General features: G+C 34.3%; 1 protein-coding gene across 2 annotated transcripts in view; it reads right to left on the bottom strand.

Annotated features, from left to right (window-relative positions):
- DCDC1 (doublecortin domain containing 1) overlaps window positions 1–20,661 on the bottom strand; it is a 479,157-nt gene that overhangs the window by 371,336 nt on the left and 87,160 nt on the right. For both annotated transcript variants that reach the window (XM_042906361.1, XM_042906360.1), the window contains one exon: window positions 4,495–4,661. In XM_042906361.1, the coding sequence (XP_042762295.1) occupies window positions 4,495–4,661 (167 nt within the window). The remainder of the gene's footprint in view (window positions 1–4,494; window positions 4,662–20,661) is intronic.

Consider the following 20,661-nt stretch of genomic DNA (forward strand, 5'->3'; position numbering starts at 1 on the left):
TACAAGATATAAAAAGACAAACTTTCAACACCTCTTTTATGGGGAATTAAAATATTAACATTTCTTGGAAAATACTTTTTGCAATCAACAAATTCTGTCAGTACTAAATGTAATTCAAGTATATTTTGAACTCAATCTATTCTGAGTAGAATTATATTATTATTTCTTTGCTACCTAAGTATCAAACTGATTAAGAGCGTGGGTACAGTGGGCCAACATTAACTTAGGAAAGTTTTTAAACAAAATCTAGAGCTTTGGTAGAGGTTAGTTTAATGTAATAATAAAACACATTTCAGTGTTAAACTGCAAAACTAATATATGCTACAGTTGGATGGTCATTTCCTCATCTAATTACATGCCTGCAAAATAAAGTTATAGTACAAATCCAGTTTAGAAAGTGAAACCCAATCTCTGAAATAGAAATTCAGTGTCTGAGATTCTTATACCCAAGACATCAAATATAGAACATTTAGAAATAGCATGTAACAGCATTCAAAAAGTACTTTGTTTAATTAATAATTAAAAGGACCACATACATAAAAAGCTTAAATCACTTAGGCAGAAAGTTATAGTTTTCAATAAACTTCATTAAACAATGATCTATTACAAACAGCCCAAGTACATATTTCCAAATGAAAATTGTAGAAATAAAACATTTCCTTTAGCTTCAGACATAAATAGAAATTGCCAGGTTTTTTTTTTTAAGTTTAGAAAATGCTTGAAGAGTTTAAGAAATATTTGGGTGTATTTTCTTTATTTATTGTTTTTAAGTAATCAACAAACTAAAATTTAATTTCAAAGTTGATCATTTCTCTCCAAAATATGGAAAAGGAGAAGTAAAATTCAAAAAAACCCTTCAATTTTTTTCATATCTTAAATTCCACAAAGGCTATGATTCTCTTCATAATTAAGATGGTGATTGCTAAGATATCATAGTTAGATACTCATTTCCTTTGTTTCTGTCTGAATTTTAAAAATGACTATGCAATCTATAACAACTGTTAAGCTATACTGTGAACCACTTTAAATGATTAAAGCTGGATACTTATGAACTCTTTTTGAAACTATTTTAAGAGTGCAATGCATTCATTATTTAAAAGTATCTGAGAATTTTGTTGGTTGGGGAAAAATTCAAAGAAGTATCAAAATTAAGACGACATTTCCAGTAATGAATGTTTCCCAAAGATCATGTTTGTACTTAAAATCAGTCATTCCAAATCATTATTTATATAGCTTCCTGGCACAGCTCCATGGACTTTCATGCATCTCTACAGTGTTTCTGAACAGACTGACATATATTTTGTTTACTGACAGCAACTAAAAGCTCTACGTAGGATCATAAATAAAGAAGATCATGTTTAAAAATCACTAATATCATTTTAAAAGGTAGTGCAGGCTTGTGTTTTGGCCTCTGTTTAGCTGTGTTAGGCCTATGAATGACAGCTTCCCTGCTTGAAGCACACAGAAAGCACAGCCTTCCTCATTCACTGACAGGACTGTGGCCTTTTCACACGTTCCTTCCACAGCAGTGTTTGTCCCCAAACACTGGAACTCGACACAATGGCATTCCTCCTTCAACACCCCCACCAACAGCACCACTACTTAACAAGAATGCTAATGAGATGAACGGGCCCTGTCGCTGAAAGTGTTAACTGCATTTCATAGGAATGCATTTATGCTACTTCAAAGATTACCAATTAAATAGATTCTGCTTAGCTCTGAGCAATTTCTAAGATGTTTCCACTTTTAAGGAAATGAATGTGATAAATGTAAGACAAAGTGACTTTATGCTGTCCTATATATAATATCTCATTTTATATACATGAATCAGTATATACTTAAGACCACACTAATGTAGTGGGCTTAATTCAGTTGCATGCTATAATAGCCAAGTTAAAGTTAAAAACTGAAAAATGAATATGTTTATAAACATAAAACCAGTAGTTCTGACTTTCCTTTTAAAGCTTTATGATCACAGTTTATTTGAAAGATATTTCCTTTGGGAATCCCAAAGCATCCAATTTAAAGTTTGTAATCTTTTGATAGAATCTCAGTAAAACAAAATTACTGTTTTTATATATGATCTCAGAAGTGAAATGAATAGAAATGATATCGAGAGTTCATATAATTATGCAAGTTTAGGTTTGTTAAAAACAAATAAGAATCATCATCCATTTCCATTTTACCTAATGATTCCTCAACACGATCTTATATAAAAGTAAATAGAAAAGGCTATTCCTAAGGTCAAATGAAGTAAATGCAGTTCAAATAAAGTTCATCAATGCTAAGAAGGATATCTGCTAAGAAGTCCTACTCACAAATAAAGCAACTGCCAGGCTTAACACTTAGACACTGATGACCTGATAATGGTACCACTACAGTGACTTTTCTAAACACTGCAAATAATTTTAAATTAAGTCATATTATTACAATACAAAAGAAAAGAGGCTCAAGAATACATACAATTGGGCATATCTAAAATAAATAAAAATTTGCATGGAAATGCATAATATAAATTTTCTATTTCCTTTTCTTCACTTTTATATCTTAAAATAAAACCTAGACAAGTATCACATTAAAACTGTTGAATGCAAAGCTTTAAGCTATTACAACTTAGCAAAGGTAAAAGGTTTAGTTAGGAAGGGCAAAGAGCCTAGGTTCTTGAAATATGTCCAAATTTGGCATAATGTTGATGATATAGACAACCTCAGAGATGCTAAACATGCTAATTATTGTTCATATTTTGTTCAAAATGTATTTTTCATCAATTTTGAGTCATAAAGAAATCTTTAATATCAAAGCAGCAAGTAATTTTTAAAACATTTTCTTTTTTCACAATACACAGAACTCCTTTCACTCTAGTACAACTGTATATACTTATTTCAATTTTAGATGTTTAGGATAATGGAAAAAAAACAAGTTGTTAACTATTTTCTGAGCAGTTTCTTATCTCTAACATCCTCACTTTTAATAAAACTTAGAAAATGATTTACGTTTTTTTAAGATTTGATTTAAACAGTGCTTTTCTTGCACTAGAGTATGGTCTCATTTTTTTTTAACATCAAATAATTTTAAACTAATAGGTGGAATCAAATCACTTAATACCAAATAAATGATTACAATTAAACTGGTCATAATCCATTTTATAATATAATTGTATCTTAAAGGTTAAATAATATTTCAGTTTAAATAATTTAATCAAAAATACAACAAAACATAATTCTACCAGTTTTTATATATGATACTGGTTTGATAAAGAATATTTTTTAAAAGTTTGGATTTTTATTTTTCATATTTATTATCATAAACAGCCTTAACTATGATAGTTATTAATCCCATTTCTTGATCCACTGAAATTAACTAACTAAGCAAACAATCACATTTTGAGAATAAAAGTTTCTCATGGGAAGAGATTTCTTGCTAGTTCTGGATACCTTAGTTCAAGAGTTTCTTCTAGCCAATACAAGTTGAACTTTTCCAAACCAGACAGCAGGAGGTGCTGTGTGAACACTGAGACCGAATGGCATTCTTACCTCCCATCCCCCAGCACACACACAATAATAGCAGAATGCTTTCAAAATACTCATTTTTCAGTGGCCTGTGGCCTGAGATAATGAGCCCAGTTCTAAAATGGAACCTTATAGTTAGAAATGGAAAACCTAGACTTTATTTAACATGGTAAAATGTATGCTTAACTTCTTAAGACCAAGTACAAAGAGGATTCTAAAAATGTGGTAACTCCATTTTTATTTTATAAATGGCCATCGTCATTCTGCTTTGCAATGTGAATTCTACTTTAGGATAAATCAAAGTCCCTATAAGTAGTTATAAAAAAAAATCAGTCTTTACACACACACACACACACACACACACACACACACACACACACAGAGTTATAGGATGGGACACTTAGAAATTAAAGGACAAAACCAATTTTAAACTGATTCAGATATATTAGTTCTATTTCTTTACTTTATAAACATACAGGTTAAATAAGCATAAATGAAGTGAGTTAGTCCTGACAAGAAATTAATTCACAATTTCATTTCACAGAATGTGATTGGTTTACATTTTAGCCCAACTTCTACAACAGCAATTCTGATTTCATACTGAAAAAAACAAAAAGAAAAGAAAAGAAAAAAGAAAGCTGAACATTAAAACCTTCAACTGCTTTAGGAGCTATTCATTTTCTTGCTTAAAGTAACTGTCTATAGAAATTCCACATAAGGAGTTGCCTTCGCTTTGCACAGTATGCAGCAAGAAAAGATGAGACATATGACATCCCATACCAAAAGACAGATACAATTAGCCCCATTATTGTTGGCTTTGAGATTACAGAAGAAGCATTTTGGCTCCCTAACGGGCACTGAGTTCACAAAATACATGTCACAGTTTTTTTTTTTTTTTAATGACACAATGCCAATCATTGCTTCTATACAACCAAGTACATTTTAAAACACAGAATAAAGCAAGTTTTAAAGAGGGGTGACTCACCTGTTTATAATATTTTTTTGCAGACTTTAGTCGTTGGTACAAGGCCAAAAGAACTCCTTGGATGTACATCTTAGCTCCTGAGGGGCTGAAACCTTCTCCCTTAGAGACCCAAACTGGTCCCCGCAAAGGTGTGATGGAATTTTGCAGGCATTTTTCAAGCAGAGGTACTATGCAAGAAAATAAGGGAAAATAAATTATTTTGACCCAACTGAAATGCACTGCCTGGAACATAGCCCCAGTACCAGAACTAACTCTTAACATCTATTATTTATATCTGACCTGGGTTAAGTCTTACAGAGGCAATTCCTGCATTACTAGTGGCCACCATGAAGGATGTATTTATATTGAGACACCCCCCCATGCAAGACTCATAAGCTTTGTGAGCACACCTGAATAGTCCTGAAGTGTGCCTAACTAGCTGCACAGAGTGTCATGGTGTGCACTGATTGCCTTATCTTCTCATTTATCACAGATGAGTTGGAACCAACCTTGCTGAAATCTACTTGCATTGTCCTGATAAAATTGTAAGATCCATGTTGTTTCTGTATATAGCTTCCCATAGAGGAGTCTATATACCTAAAACATCACATCTGGAAATTATTCATAAAATATAATCCACACCTTCATAAGCCATGCTATTCAAGTCTTTTCACTGCCATTGATTAAATAACCCATAAAAACAGGGTGGCAAGGCTGTTTAAAAATAAAGGGGAGCATCTTAAGCAAGCATTTTATCATACCTTTTTGTTTTTAAGTTTCTGGCATATAAGCTAGTCAAAGATTTAGAATGCTATTCCAGTAAGCATTTTGTAAACAGAGAGAAGATATTTACTTGTTGGCCTGTATTGCAACATCTATACTGGACTTGACAGACATGTTTATACACTTTTTCACACGATTAGCTTATAAAGTCTTTCTAGTGTAAAATAGTCAAATAACATGGCAGCTAGCTAACATTTTTCAAGATTTAATTTCCCTCTGAAATGCCAGAAATAAAGAAATAAAAAAAAAATCTTACACGCATTTGGGAACCCAGAAAAATGAAAGGATATCATTTTTTAACTTGGTCTTAAGTATACACATGTGACATAGTATAAACATACAAAATAACTATATGGCTTGGCTACCTTATTCTGATACATATTTCTACTAGAAAAGAAATTAAATAGATCACCAGCAAAGAAAATAGCTCCTAGCTCCGTGCCATTGGTTATGTTATATGTGGCATATTTTATGCAGAGAGGCCTAGCGTAGCAATCTGGAAATTGAATTACAATTAGGTTCAGCTGAGCTGCTGAGCCGCTGAGTTATGCAAATGGCCTTTGCTACTGGTATTCTGCTGAATTTTGCTCTTAGTAAAAAAGTTATGCATTTTATGGCACTAAGTTCTGCAAGTCTCAACCATAGCACAATTTAAATTCTTTCTAATGTATTCAACACTAAGGAGAAGGTTGGAAATAGAACTTAAGCTTTTCTAAAACTACTATAAAGTTAAAAGAAAATTATGACCCAGGGACTATTTAGACATCTTTAGATGTGTGCATGAAATTCACTCACCCAGCCTCAGAAATTAATTCCTAAAATTCACATATCAAAACCATGTTTATCCCCCTGAAGCAAGTGTTTTTCTCTGTAAGTGTTGTTGTAACAAATACCTCAAACTTTTACAAAATATAAGATCATATAAACTATGAAGTAAAGAAAAATAAAAAATAAACGTATATCAGAATTGCAACCCGTCAATCTTTAAGAAAAATTCACAATATAAATCAATCTTGATTATAATTTTTCCTAAAGAAAACTAGCTTAAGAATGATCAGTGCTTTCAGTTAACTGCATTCATACATTATTATGTATTGAGTTTTAACTTGTAAACTTTTAATTTGGTACACTTATTGAACATACCACAGTTTTTGAATATGGAAAGGCATTACATAAATAGCTATTAAGTTGAAATAATTTAAAGTAAACTGAGAAGTAGGTAATAAACTTGAATGATCTACATCCTGGATTTAATCTTGAATTTAAACCTGAGAACATGTTATCAGATTCTCTAGTCCTACAGTTTTATTCATCCATGCTTGCCACAAAATAACTTTCAAATTCTTTAAGTCAGCCCAAGGGATTCCAAAGTATAATTTCATAGATCTTCTAATACAAACTCTACTTTTTGCAGGTTTGTGCCCTCTTAAATAAAAATTTAAGAAAAAAAAAGTAAAGTTTAGGAAAAAAAATTATACCAAAATCCAAGCAGTGTCAGAATTGATATAGGATAGAAAATAGCTCCCATGCTCCACATGATTTATGTAATTAGGAATACTATGGAAACCAGAAATAGCAAAGCAAAGAAAGCAGTATTCACAAGCAGGTTTTATAAGAGACTTCAGAATCTGCTCTGAACTTGTTGAATAATCTGTTCAGTATTCCAGAATCTCCCTGCTGGAGGCAGGGTCCTCATTATAACCACAAGAGTGCTAATAAAGGTTAGCCTCTGAACTAGGGATTAGAAGGCTCTTTTCTTTTTGGAAGCTGCAAACTAGTAACTTTGATGATCTTCTTGAAAAGGAAGACAAAGCACACTCCAAGAACAAACAATGTTTCCACTAACTAGGAAGGTACAGAAAACATAAGAAAATGATACGCCCTAAGTACTGAGAAAGGAAGTATAAATATAAGCCTAATCTATTTAAAAAATTAAATTTATTAATCAGTTAGAATACTTCCCATATAAAAGGAGACTTGACCTAAAATGATAGTTTTGAAATATAATAGAAAATTTGATTAAAAATAAGTCAGTTGGCTTTTCACCCCCAACCATAGATTTTTTTTTTTTAACGTGTGAATTATTTTTTAAGGATTTTGGTGGATATTCTTAATATTCTATACCAAAGACAACTCATAAGTGTTCTTAACCAATGGTTTTCTTTTATGTAGAGTTCTTTTTTACTCAGTTTCTGAAGCAAAGTGCATTCTATTAAAGAAGACTATTGCATAAAGATGTGGTGCAAAAAACAAAGGCAATTATTTAGAGAGGACAATAGACACTTTTCAACCTTGGAAAGAGCATAAACCTAGATGTTGCTATGAGCTAACAAGGCCCATGAGAGATACTCAATGAAAAAATAAGTCTTTCCCAGTGAATGAACTCCAAGGTATTATTTTGTGCATAAACCACGAGTTTCTCCTTCAAACTACTACTCATAAATATTGCCTCAGAAAGGTTAGCTGGCTGCTATCTTCCTACATTCCTTTAATATTTCTGTGTAGAGCTACACACAGCATTTTGTCTTAGGTTTGAGGCCTTAATTACAGGTGTTCTATCTATTCGCTCCTATTTACATAGTTGCAATAAGAGTTTTGCTTTCCTGTATCTCAGTATTTTCATTAAATAGGGCCTCAACACTTTTATTAGGTAAGTGGTTTGGAAATTAATCATTCATTAAATTTGTCAATAAGCATAGATCAGTCAAATGTGATCATTCCATTGGGATCATTACCACCACTGCAGAGGTGCAGTTATGAGGTTGATAGCTTTTTATCCATTTTGTTTATTCTCAAGTTATGACTGCAGGGAAAACAGATGAATCCAACAGTCTCATTGTGTTTGGAGTTAAGACTGAGGATGCTAAGTAAATAGACCATGTGACCAAAAGAAGTAACTTCATTGGGTAGAGTTAATATTGAGCATCATGGGTAAATCGATCATATGATTAAACATAGTAGCTATTTTAATTTCATATCTAACAATTGATACTTTTCTTACTCACGCCATTCCATTTCCCTTGCATTTCTTCCTCCTTTTTTCCACTTGTTAATATATTCTTGTCCTTCAAGGTTCATATCAAATGTTACCTTCTTTGGCAAAATATCCCATGTTATTTAGGCAGAATTAACTGCTCCCTCCTCTATGTTTCCCAGAGCATTGTTTATAATTTTATTTTCCACTGATTGATTTGAATTAATCCTTATCTTCTCCACTCCCACTCCCATCCTCCAGTATATCATAAATGCTTTAGGGTTCTGAGGCCATAGAATTTTTTAGTTTGGTAAAAGCAGTGCTTAATAAATGTCTACCAGATGAATAAATAGTACATTGGATATACTGTGGACAGTCTTTTAGGAACTATACACAATCACCTAAAATCTGTAACTTTCTATGACCAAATGAAAATTTGATCAAAATTTAGTAAGTATTAATATCCCAGAATTTTGAAACACATTTAGAATATGTACAACTGTTTTGCCTTAATTTTCCTTATCAAATGACCTTGAAGACTAAGAAGGGAAGTAAATACAAAAGAAAATGATACAATTTGGCAATGAAGCATTAACAAGCCAGGAGAAGGCCAGAGGTGGGTATTTAAAAAGTCTTGGAAAAGCCTCATGTGCATTATCCTACCATGTCATAAATCATGTTACTATGGGAAAAAGCACACCATAAAACTTATGTAACACAGCAAAAATATTAGTTAAGATCAAAATAGCTATTATAAATAATAAAGATGATATCCTCTAAGATACACCATATGCAATGAGTTCAAATGCTATTCATATAGAAATAAGCTATTCCATCTTCAAGAGGACCTTATATTAAAATCACTTCATCACTGATAAGAAGCTTGAACTTATTTGGATTCATCATGGGGGCAGTACAAGGATTTCTGACAAGGAGACAAATATCTCTCTAAAGAGAAACCACAAAGCTGATGGAACTTACCAAGTAGAAATAGACTGGAATGTCTGTGAAGTTCTATACCTAGAGAATATAGATCTCTTTCCAAAAGCAACATCTTACATTAAAAGAGACGCTTTGTATACTCATTTGAATCTACTATGGAAAGCTAAAAAGAGGATTTTTTAATTAATATATTTTCAAAAAGTACTAGAAATAATCAAAGGCTTTAATAACCTGCTGTGAATTAAAAATTAAAATTCATGCCAATTAAATATTCAGAATCATAATTTACATAATACTGTAATTTTCACATTTCAGTCAGAGTACACGAGACTATGAAAAAAAAGAGCACTGCCCAGAGCATAATTACCTATAAAGAAACTTCTATGTGCTCTTTGGCAGCAAGTTTCAGATCTCAGTCTTAAAATACTCAGCTATTGTTAGCAGGGCATCATTAGGAAATTTCCTACCAATTCAGTTGGAATTTATTTTTAAAATGAAGTTTATCTAAAAAGTCTTTTTTGGATGAAACAAAGTGAGCTCTTTAAAGATACTAAGATTTGACTGTCTCCCACCCAGGGTGTATGCCTGGAGGGAGTGTGAGTTAGTGCCAAGGTATGTGTGTGTTTTAATGCTCTGCATCCAGCTCTAGGTAATAGTTGAAAAGCTCCCGGTCTCAGAAAAACCAGCAGATGCCACTCAAAAGCATGGTCTGCTGGGAAGATTGAATGATGTAAAGCATACTGTCTCCAGTGTTGCTTGATTTATATCAGTATATTCTTATTCAAACAAAACTAAACTAACAGCTGCTGCGTACTTTTGTTTATATGCTATATGTCAAATGTTATTGTCCCTAAGGTACTTATGTGAAAAGATTTAACAGTCATATTCTTAAATACTGATGCCTACCCAAATTTGGATGCTTCCTCCACTGAACAAAATGACAAGCACACGATTGCTATACTTAGAGCAATCTTTCACAGCTGCTTTAGTTTTTCAGTGATCCTATTAAACTGACGGCATATTGCCTGTGGGGTCTACAGTGTTATAATACTGCTGTAAGAGACATTGATTTGTATGATAGGATCAAACAGAACAGGGATGCATTGGGGGGAAGAATTTCATAGGTCATATTGTTTTTACCTGAGTAAAATTTAATTTAGACATTGTGACCTTTACAGAACACCTGGTTATTTTAATTGCTGATGTGTGGATGAACGTTGACATTGGGGCTTAGAAAGTATGAAATCTTAGGTCTCTTCTGTTCTGAAAATGCATCCTGAGTCATGTCTTTTCTTAAACTGAACGAAGTAGCTGTGCATTAAATATGCTGGCACATCTTCTGCTTGAGCAAGTGGACCGAAATGGTGTGAATTGTTAATGCCTTGCTGCTTTGGTTCACGGCTTGTGATTGATCATTTGTAACTATATCTACTCCTTGTTCCATGAAATCAAGTATGGAGTAATGGGTTCATCAGATTTTGGGGTTAAATTGAGAGTGAAGAGGTACTGTGTGTGGAAATAAGAGTTGCCATGTTCAGGGCTGGCCTTGTAACAGCATGGAATCTAAAGGCGATATTCAAAACCACTTCACTCATCATACGCTTACTGATTCTGAATAGGGCCCATTTGCAGGGGACATTTGGTAGTTTTCCAATACGCTTTATGCCTCTTTCTACTGCCACCACCATGCACATCTTTTTTTCATACGTCCCAGTAGCACATTGGTAGAACAGGTCAGCATACACAATTCATTTATTTAAATAACTTGGTTTATACAAGTAGAAATAAGCTGGCATTCTATTGTGTCTTGCCCTCCCCCTCAACAAAAATAATACTGTGTGGGTCTTTAAAAATACAAGTTATTTTGTGAACTCAGTTCCTTGAGTATCTTAAATATCTGATATTTAGTAATAATGTAACATAACTTGCTTGAACTGATATAGGTATAACTTTAAGTTTACTTAAATATTGAGAATAAACTGTATCTAATCTATTTTGTGTGGGTATGGCCTATACCAATACATAGTAATTGAATACATATGACCTGCTTTTGCAAACTTTAAAGCTCTGTACAAAAATTTGAGGGGTCATCTTAGTTTTGGAAAATGCAAAACATGGAACTTAAGTGAAACCAACAAAAATTAGCAGTAAAGGCCTTTAGAAATGTCATTATATAATTGTTTGCTGTAACAACTGATACCTTTTTACATTATTATTTTTTATTTTTATTATTGTTGAGAAAAGCTTAACCTAAATGGTGTTAACTGAGGCACCAATTAACTTTTGACCCATTAGGAAAAGATATCATAGAAAACACAGTAAAACTTAGAAACACAATCAAATATACAAAGCACTTAATGTGTAAGTACCATTAAAAGCAAGCTAATTGTAAAATGTTTCTTTTTTTTTTTTTAAGATTTTATTTTTAAGTAATCTCTACACCCAACATGGGACTTGACTTTAACAATCCCGAGGTCAAGAGTCGAATGCTCTACTGACTAAGCCAGCCAGGCACCCAAAAATATTTCAAAATTCTACTGTTACATTGTAAAGTATCAACGAATACAAATCTAAAAATTTTTCTTTCTTTTTCTATTTTCTTGTCTGAAAGCAATTATAATAATAATATTTGACAGACACATACCTAATTCAGACAGCCCTACAAGAATCAGATAATGTGGATAAAGCTGTCTTGGTCTCCTTGGATGAAAATTCTAAGTCAATATATTACATTTACATATTTTATTTAGGATTATATATATATATATATATATATATATATATATATATATAATATTATATTATATTTTAATTATTATATATATAATTTGTAGTTTAAATGTGATAAACTAAAGTCTTTATAGTTTCAGCAATTAAAATGGAGGGTTCCCTTTCAATGTTTATTTCTCCATGCTCATTTCACAAAAGTAGAACTATATAATGTATGTAAACTATAGTAGAACTATATAATGTATGTAAAAAGCTATAATTAGCTTTTTGCATAATTTGTCTAATATTCTAAAAACTCTTATGGGGAAGAAAACAAATCTATACTGAGTCATGTTCTTTCACATGGAGAACTTTGTTAAAAAAATTGTTTTATAACAGATAATAGCAATTAAGCAATTAGTGTTCATTGGTAATTATTCTTATATTTTTAATAATGAATTTCTAGGATCACTGACAAGTCATTAGAGTCAGGCTAAGATTTTTGGTTCAAAGACTCAGAAATAGATAAAAAACGAAAGCTAGAAAGACAAACCCAACAAGATGGAAAGAGCAAGCATTTGGCTAAAACATTACATAAATACTGAAGCAAATTTAGCCCAACAAAACCTAGGAGTGATGATCATATCTTCATGAATATAAAAAACAGTCTATGTTTTAAGGACTTCAAAAGGGAATTTCTGACAGATATTAAAGAGTCTATGAGCAGATTAGACTGCTTTGTGAATGCTCACATCACACAATTCTGCATTTACACATTTAATAAAAGATGGAAGTGATCCAATTATAAAGGGAGTTCTCCAACTGCCACCAAAAAAAGCCTTTTCTTTAAGTCAAGCCTTTAAAAATTCTTAATATTCTCTATAGATCAATAGTAGAATTATAAGTCAGTGATTACCTTCTGTTTTTGTCCAAGCAACAAGAGAAGCCCAACTCTGATGCTTGGAGGTCATTAGGAAACACTGAGGGCCATGTATAAGAAACCTTGGAACCAAGGCAAAGTCACAGGGTGCACAGGTCCCAAGGGAAGTCAGAAGACATCTCCTGAGAGGCATATTTCCCACACAAAAGGGCTTTCAACTGGCTGCCTTCATATATTCTAATGCACCCTAGAGAGATTTAAGGGCTGATTCACAACTATTAGCATTTGGCATCCCTCTTCAGCAAGAGTTCTGAAGTTTTACATTTCATAAAATATGAGAAATAAAAGTAAATAGGACTGGGACCCAAGGATTGAAAAGAGACAATGTATTTAATTTTAAAGAAGATATTTTAGCCATAAGTTTGATCTTAATTCCCTGAAAAGTTCTAGAAGAGATTATAAGAGGAACAGTATTTGAACTCTTAGAAAAGTAAACAGTAATCATGAGAACCCATATGGAGCAACTAATGTATTAAATAAATATTTAATGAACAGAGAGGGAGATTCTTGGGGCAAACAGGAAGACTCTTGGGGAAATTCTTTACATGGGGCTTGACATCTCTAACACCAGCATATAATTATCATTTCTTCCAATGGGAAGTAGGTCCCAATAGACTACAGCTACCATCTATTATCCTTAAGCAAGGACCACTGCTAAATCTGCATGTCTCTTCTAAGTTAACTGGGTATAGCTGCAACAAAGTAGGAGAACATATAATGTCTACAAATCTCCTGGTTAGATCCCCTGTTTAGAAATAATTGCTTTCCTTTAATGCTTCCATTTAAAAATTATAGAGAAGTATGTCATGTAGTATCCAAAACAAGGCAAAAGAAAGTTATGAGCAGATGTTGCCTTGGATCCCAGTTTCTTTCCTGGGGAAAATAATAAAAGGAATGAGAATGAACACACATACACAAAGGCACACATGCACACCTGCATGCACAAACACCCAGTTGTCCCTTTATGGGGCTTGACTGAAGGCTGTAGGTTACATATATACCCTTCTGAGTTACCCACTCCTAGCTAAGAAAGCAATGCCACTTACAAAGCCCAAACCATCTGGACCATTGCAAAATTCCACATTTAGCAGAACAGAAGCTGTAGTACTAGCCACAAATGGGTAGTACTAGGCATTTTTGGGGCATAGAGAAGGGAGCATTTGACTAGACTCCTTCTCAGTGTCCTGAATTTTTCACTCACATTAAAAGGAATTTGAGTACAATGCTTCTAGACAAGGGCAGCAACCCGAAATTTTATACTATTTTATGATATCTACTCTACATTGTTTAGCCCTGAATTAAACATGGGAATAGAGACAAGACTACAAAATCTCTATATACATGGAGCTTACAGTCTAGTGGAGAGACAGATATTAAACAAAGAATTCCCCAAGCAGTTTTATGAAGTACAATTGTCACAATTACTATATACAGGGTGCTATTAGTATAACAGGGATACCTGCCCTAGACAAGGGAGGAAAATAGCATCAGAGCAAGGCAATGTCAGGGAAGCATTTCAGAAGAAGAAATATTTAACATAAGACCTTAAGATGAGTAGGCAACTGCTTGCAAGTCGGATAGGGTGAGAGAAAAAATCCAAGTAGGGAAAACATTATATGGCAATTTACTGGGGCATGAAGAAGAATAAAATGAGGAACAGAAATGAAAAAATAAGGTGACTTGAGTACAGTGATGAAGAAGTCAGTAGTATGATGTGAAGAACTTCTCCAAGTTGGGTAGGGACCAAATCATAAAGGTCCTTCAGGCCATTATAAAGATTTAAGCTTGGGTTGAGTATGACAAGTTACAATAGGCTAAAATCACTTTTCAAAAATATTTTATTTTTAAGTAATCTCTATACCCAATGTGGGGCTTGAACTTACCACTCTGAGACCAAGAGTCACATGTTCTACCAATTGAGCCAGAGAGGCACCCCCTAAATTACTTTTTAAAATAGTGTTACCAGAGAGATTGGTGAGCTTGTAGATTCATAGCTAAACAAACAGCCATATCCATGGAAGATTACTGCAAATCAGAGACAGGGACTTTGATAAGATAATAGAGGTCTTGTCCCTTCGTGTCATAGTCAACATTTTTTTTTTAATTATCAATAATTGGGACACATGGGTGGCTCAGTCAGTTAAGCATCTGACTTTGGCTCAGGTCATTATCTCACGGTTCGTGGGTTCAAGTCCCACATTGGGCTCTGTGCTGACAGCTCAGAACCTGGAACCTGCTTTGGATTCTGTGTCTCCCTCTCTCTCTGTCCCTCCCCTGCTTGAGCTCTGTCTCTATCTCTCTCAAAAATGAATAACATTTAAAAAATTATCAATAATTTAGACAGTGATAAAATTGGTATTCAGATCACATTTACAAGTGAAAACAAAGACAGAAGAAATTGTTAGTCCCTGGGTTACAGTTTAAATATCTGAAAGATCTTGCAAGGCTAAACTACTAAATAAAAACCTTGAAAGTAGAAATTTAATAGGAATCAATGTATAATATTCTGTTCACATAGTTGTAAAATCAGCAGTACAAGTACAGGACAAGGAAGAAGCAGTTTAGGAGCAAATTGTTAGTAAAAGTTTGGGGGCTTTTGTTGTCTTTAAATTCAATTTAGGTCAAAGATACAATGCGTTTAACAGAAATAAAAATGCATTTGTAGATTATATAATGATCTGGGAAAAAGTGGGGGAGGTGAGATTCCTTTACTCATCATTGATTGACCTGGGAAATTGTATTCTGATAAATTATGAACATTTACGTTCTAAGTTTCAGAAACCCAAATTGTGGCTTCCCCTATAGAAAGGTGGTAGATTTATTATAAAAAGAACACTTCATCTTCTTCAGTTAAGGTAGAGAAACAACTGGAAGAAAGTATTACAAATCTAAGAAAAAGGTTTGCTAAAGGAATCAAGGAGAAAGTAAAGTGGTTTTATATAGGCTCCATGCCCAGTGTGGAGCTAGAATTTAGGACCCGGAAATAAAGAGATGTATGTTCTACCAGCTGAGTTAGCCAGGTGCCCCTAAAGTGGTTTCAAAAGATGCTTCAACCTTATGATCAAAATAAAGCGGTATATGCATGAAAATAAACAAGACAGGTTTGTTTAGCTGGAAGAGGAAAGAGATCTTAGAATAAAGGTAAATAACTGATTTGAACATACATTTTTAAAAGATATGAAAAGACAAACTGAAATCCTGAAGGCCAGATATGAGGGTATCAAGGCTAACTACTCTTAAAGAGTTTATTACAAAAGGGAAAATATTTCAATTGTTACAAAATCACAAACAGTAACTGGAGTCCAGTAAAACCTAAGAGAGAAATAAAGATCTCACAGGGCAAACTCAGAATAATCCCCCAAAGGAGGCAGAATCCAAATACTGTGAAGAGGTGACATTTATTTTACAGATAAATTAATAGTAAAAGCAATTGGAGAATCTCTTTTGAGGATGTGACAGTTATACAAAATGTGCACATGAAATCTGAACAAATTAGAGAGGGGAATACTAGGAAGATTAACATCAAATACTCAAAAAATGTATTTAGTGCATCCTCCCCCGACCCCCACCACCAAATTTCTGGGCTTAAGATTAAGGCAAAGGGAAGACAAATTATGTTACAGAAGATCTAGGCACAGCAATAATAGATAAAGACGTCAGATCTAGGGGCGCCTGGGTGGCTCAGTCGGTTGAGCATCCGACTTCAGCTCAGGTCATGATCTCATGGTTTGTGGGTTCGAGCCCCGCATCGGGCTCTGTGCTGACAGCTCAGAGCCTGGAGCTTGCTTCAGATTCTCTGTCTCCCTCTCTCTGTGCCCCTCCCCTGCTCATGCTCTGTCTCTCTCTGTCTCAAAAATAAAATAAACATTACCAAAAAAAAAAAGAAGTCAGATCTAAATTAGATGTTAACCAGTGGGAAAATACATCCTGGGTGGGATTATTTAATTCAGGGAGGTGAAAATGGATAGGACCGGTTTGAACAAAAGATGATATTGACAAACTTGGAACTTATTTTTTTTTTAAATATTTATTCATTTTTGAGAGACAGAGATAGAGCATGAGCAGGGGGAGGGGCAGAGAGAGAGGGAGACACAGAATCTAAAGCAGGCTCCAGGCTCTGAGTCGTCAGCCCAGAGCCCAACGCGGGGCTCGAACCCACGGACTGTGAGATCATGACTTGAGCTGAAGTCGGATGCTCAACCGACTGAGCCACCCAGGCACCCCGAAACTTATTGATATCATATCTCTCACTATGAGAGACCCTGCAAGAAAAATATTTACAGGGATATGTTAGAAAAAAACACAAGTATGAACTCAAAAGGAAAAGAAAAGAAAGAACTCAACGACCACAAAGAATGCAGCCCAAGCCTGTTAGAGAAGGGAACCTTTCTGAAAGGAACAGGAGTACATCAGAGGCAAATCCTAAATGTTGTAGAAAAAGAGAACAGAAATGTTAACTCAAGCCTAAGAGCATTCAAAAACTGAGGAAAGACCATGTCTACAGGAGGAAATGACATCAGTGCTATTCTTCACTGAGCACCTAAGACCGTGAGGCTCGGAAACATAAACAGCCACTTCTGTTCAGAAATCCATGGAGTGAAGTTATTCTGTAATGGAACTAAAGTGAACATAAGGGAGAAGCTGTGATCAGGAAGTAGGTGTCTTGGGCTTAAACAGTTCCATAGCCAGAGGCCATTGCAGTAGCCACTGTGACCCAGGATTGAAATTACTGTTCCCGAGGCAAGACGGATGATTTGCCACCAGAGAGGGCCTACCCTCAGTTCAGCATGGGGTTCAGAAATATGTGACTCAGAGGGAAAAGACCATTAAGGTGCTTGGAAAACTTTACAAAGGCAAATAACAACATCTCAAATAAGTCTTGGGGCTGCCACCAACGTAAATTTCCAAATGTTGCAAAAGAATGTAAGAGTATCCCCTTTGAGGATAATAATAACAGCAATGATGATAAAGTATTCTATAATGTTGGGGCACCTGCCTGGCTCAGTTGTGGAGCATATGACTCTTGATCTTGTGGTTGTGAGTTTGAGCCCCATGTTTAGTATAGAGATTACTTAAAAATAAAATCTCAAAAAAATGTTATATAATGCTTACCAAGTGTCAGGTACTTGTTCTAAGGACTTCACATATAATTCACTTAATCCTTGCAATAACCTATTAAGGCAAGTAATTTCATCCTTATTTTGTAGATGAAGAAACTAACTCTCAAAGAAACTAATTAACTTGTCTCAGTTCATACAATAGGTGGCGTAACTGGAGTTTGAACTCTGGCTCCAAATTCAGAGCACTTCATCAACTCTTATGCAGAGTTTTTTTTAGAAATCGCTGGTCAATTTTTTCTTCAAAATATTATAAATACATAATGCTATAATTAATGCCTTGATGAGAGACTGCTTCCCAACAAGTTATAGCATATGTCACAGACCCTGATCAACAGTGTAAATTGACTGGCATGTTGGAAAGACTGACATGAGGAATGCTTTCTCTTCTTTGCCTTCCTTCACTTAGTTTCTGTGATGCTCTTTGGCAACAGTCAGATGGTCTGGATCATGCCAAAATAGTTACCTGGAAACATCATTTTGCTTGGAACAGCCACATTAGAAACTGGGGATTGGCTTCTATTCTTAATGTCCTGGATATGGGGCTGATGTTGTGATCATCTCTTGATTCAACTGGAATTAGGGCACATGAGAAAGTTGGTATAAGCTCATTCCAACTTCTCAAGTCCTGAGGGATGATGCCCACCACGGGGGCCCAGAAGGTAGCTGCTGGAGGAATTCCAGCTCAAACTAGGCATCTAAAAGCCATCTGGCTGACACTGGGAAGAATAAAAATTACGGACTTTTATTTCTTTGAATTTTAACTTGTGGAGTTGGAACTTTTATTGGATTTTAACTTACAAAGGTAAGATTATTTGATTTTGGAATTCACTTCCCTATAAATATAAATTTTTTGGATTTTCATTTCTTTGGAATTTTATTCTTTGAATTTAACTTCACAAAAATTTCATAATGGGCAAGAATTAACTCAAGTTCAGGATATGTGTTTGGAGTTTTCTGATTAAAATACATTAATCCTGTCATTTGATTTCATTGCATTGTACAATTTCTGAAAAACATGTCAGAGAATAAATACATAACCATTTTGGGTGGTGTTACTGGTATAATTTGGGGTGGGAAATGGAACAGGAAGTGAACATTCAATGCTCAATAACATAGACTTGGAGTCAATTTAATTATATTTTAACTCATTTCAGAATCTTCTAGGGTAAATTTCATACTACCCACCATGATCTGGAAGGATCCACGCAGGAGCAGAGTTTGGTTATTGGAATAATAGGTCCTAACAGACTGAGGATCTCCCTCAAGAGGGAGACTCACTTCTCTGGTTCACCATAATGGAATAATGAAGCCAAAGAAGGTAAGAGAACAAAAAGTTGGGAAATGTTAGGGGAAATGAGGTCTATCAAAATCTGACACTATCTACCTGTGTTCTCCCACTGTTATGTTATAAAACCAAATAGTTATGTTATATAATCAAATAGTTCATATATGATTAGTAAATAGGCAATGATATCAATACAATATAGAAGTTTGGTTGGTAAATATGTGCTTTTTCCTAGGCAAAGGAGGCCAACAGTGCAGGAGTAGAATTCTGACCTTTAGCAGGAAAGAAAAATGCTTTAGCTTGCCTGCAGCACTGGGGTTCCTTGCATGACTCTGTGGGAGTTTCCCTTTCTCCTGTGCCTTCCTTAAAGGAAGCCCCAAACCTCCAGTTGACGTCCATCTGCATTTTCTCACACTCTATTGTTTTTGTGCAGCTTTAATATCCTCTGAGGCATCACTCTGAGACATCTACCCAGGCTGTTTACAGTATCCCCTAGGTTAATTATTATTTAAGTTGGTATTCTAGTTTTAAAGGTGCATAGATTTTGAATGGTCTTCCTCAACACTATTGTTTCCACAGCCTTGTAATTTTGGGGTAGTGAATTTGCAGAATACATTTTTTATATCCTGTTCTAGCAGAAATGCTGTACTAGCATGTTGATCATACATAGGAATATGGCATCTTTACACAGTGGGTAGTTCTACTCTAGAAAGAATAGATCTTGGTGGGAGGCATAAGTAAGGAATGTTTCTGCATGTAACAAAATAAATTTCTTTGTTAAAATCTTCTATGGTCTTTAGAAGTCTAAAAACATAAGCAATCTGCAAATCCTATGAGGTTTTAAAAGTTTCACTAGGCTTGATAAAGTAAAAGTTTGGTGTCATGTCCAATGTGCTCCTTTCTCACAGCAAAGGAGGAAAACCTTCAAGGCATATCTAATTCTAAAAAAATAAGCAACAGATAGGAGAAAAATTTTCATTTTGTATATCTGTTACATTTCAGTCCTTGGTACAATTACACTTCTAATCTGTCCTTATAAATAAAAAGTAATTACTATGATCTTAACATTAGATGTGATATTCTGATTTGACATAAGCAAACAAGAGTCATACATCAAATGAGAGAATTAGCATTTGTTTAAATTAAAAGATAACTTTCCCATAACACTTCATCTTTCCCAAGCTGAAGTTCAGAAGACTATGAAATATAAAAGTTGAGGGACCTCAATCATTTGATGCACAAATTATACTAACGAACAAAGAAAAAATAAATGCAAAAACCTAATGTTAAGTGACTAGGGCACTACAGACTGGAAGCTCCTCCAGTAGGATTAGCTTCTTTGAGGATTTTAAGTCTAGTGAACTTGTTATGCTTCCACATGTTAGTAGTCGCATAGGCTAATTTCAGCTGGCATAGCGTTCCTACGTACGCAAAG

Source organism: Panthera leo, chromosome D1, assembly GCF_018350215.1.
Source record: "Panthera leo isolate Ple1 chromosome D1, P.leo_Ple1_pat1.1, whole genome shotgun sequence".
Lineage (NCBI taxonomy): Eukaryota > Metazoa > Chordata > Mammalia > Carnivora > Felidae > Panthera > Panthera leo.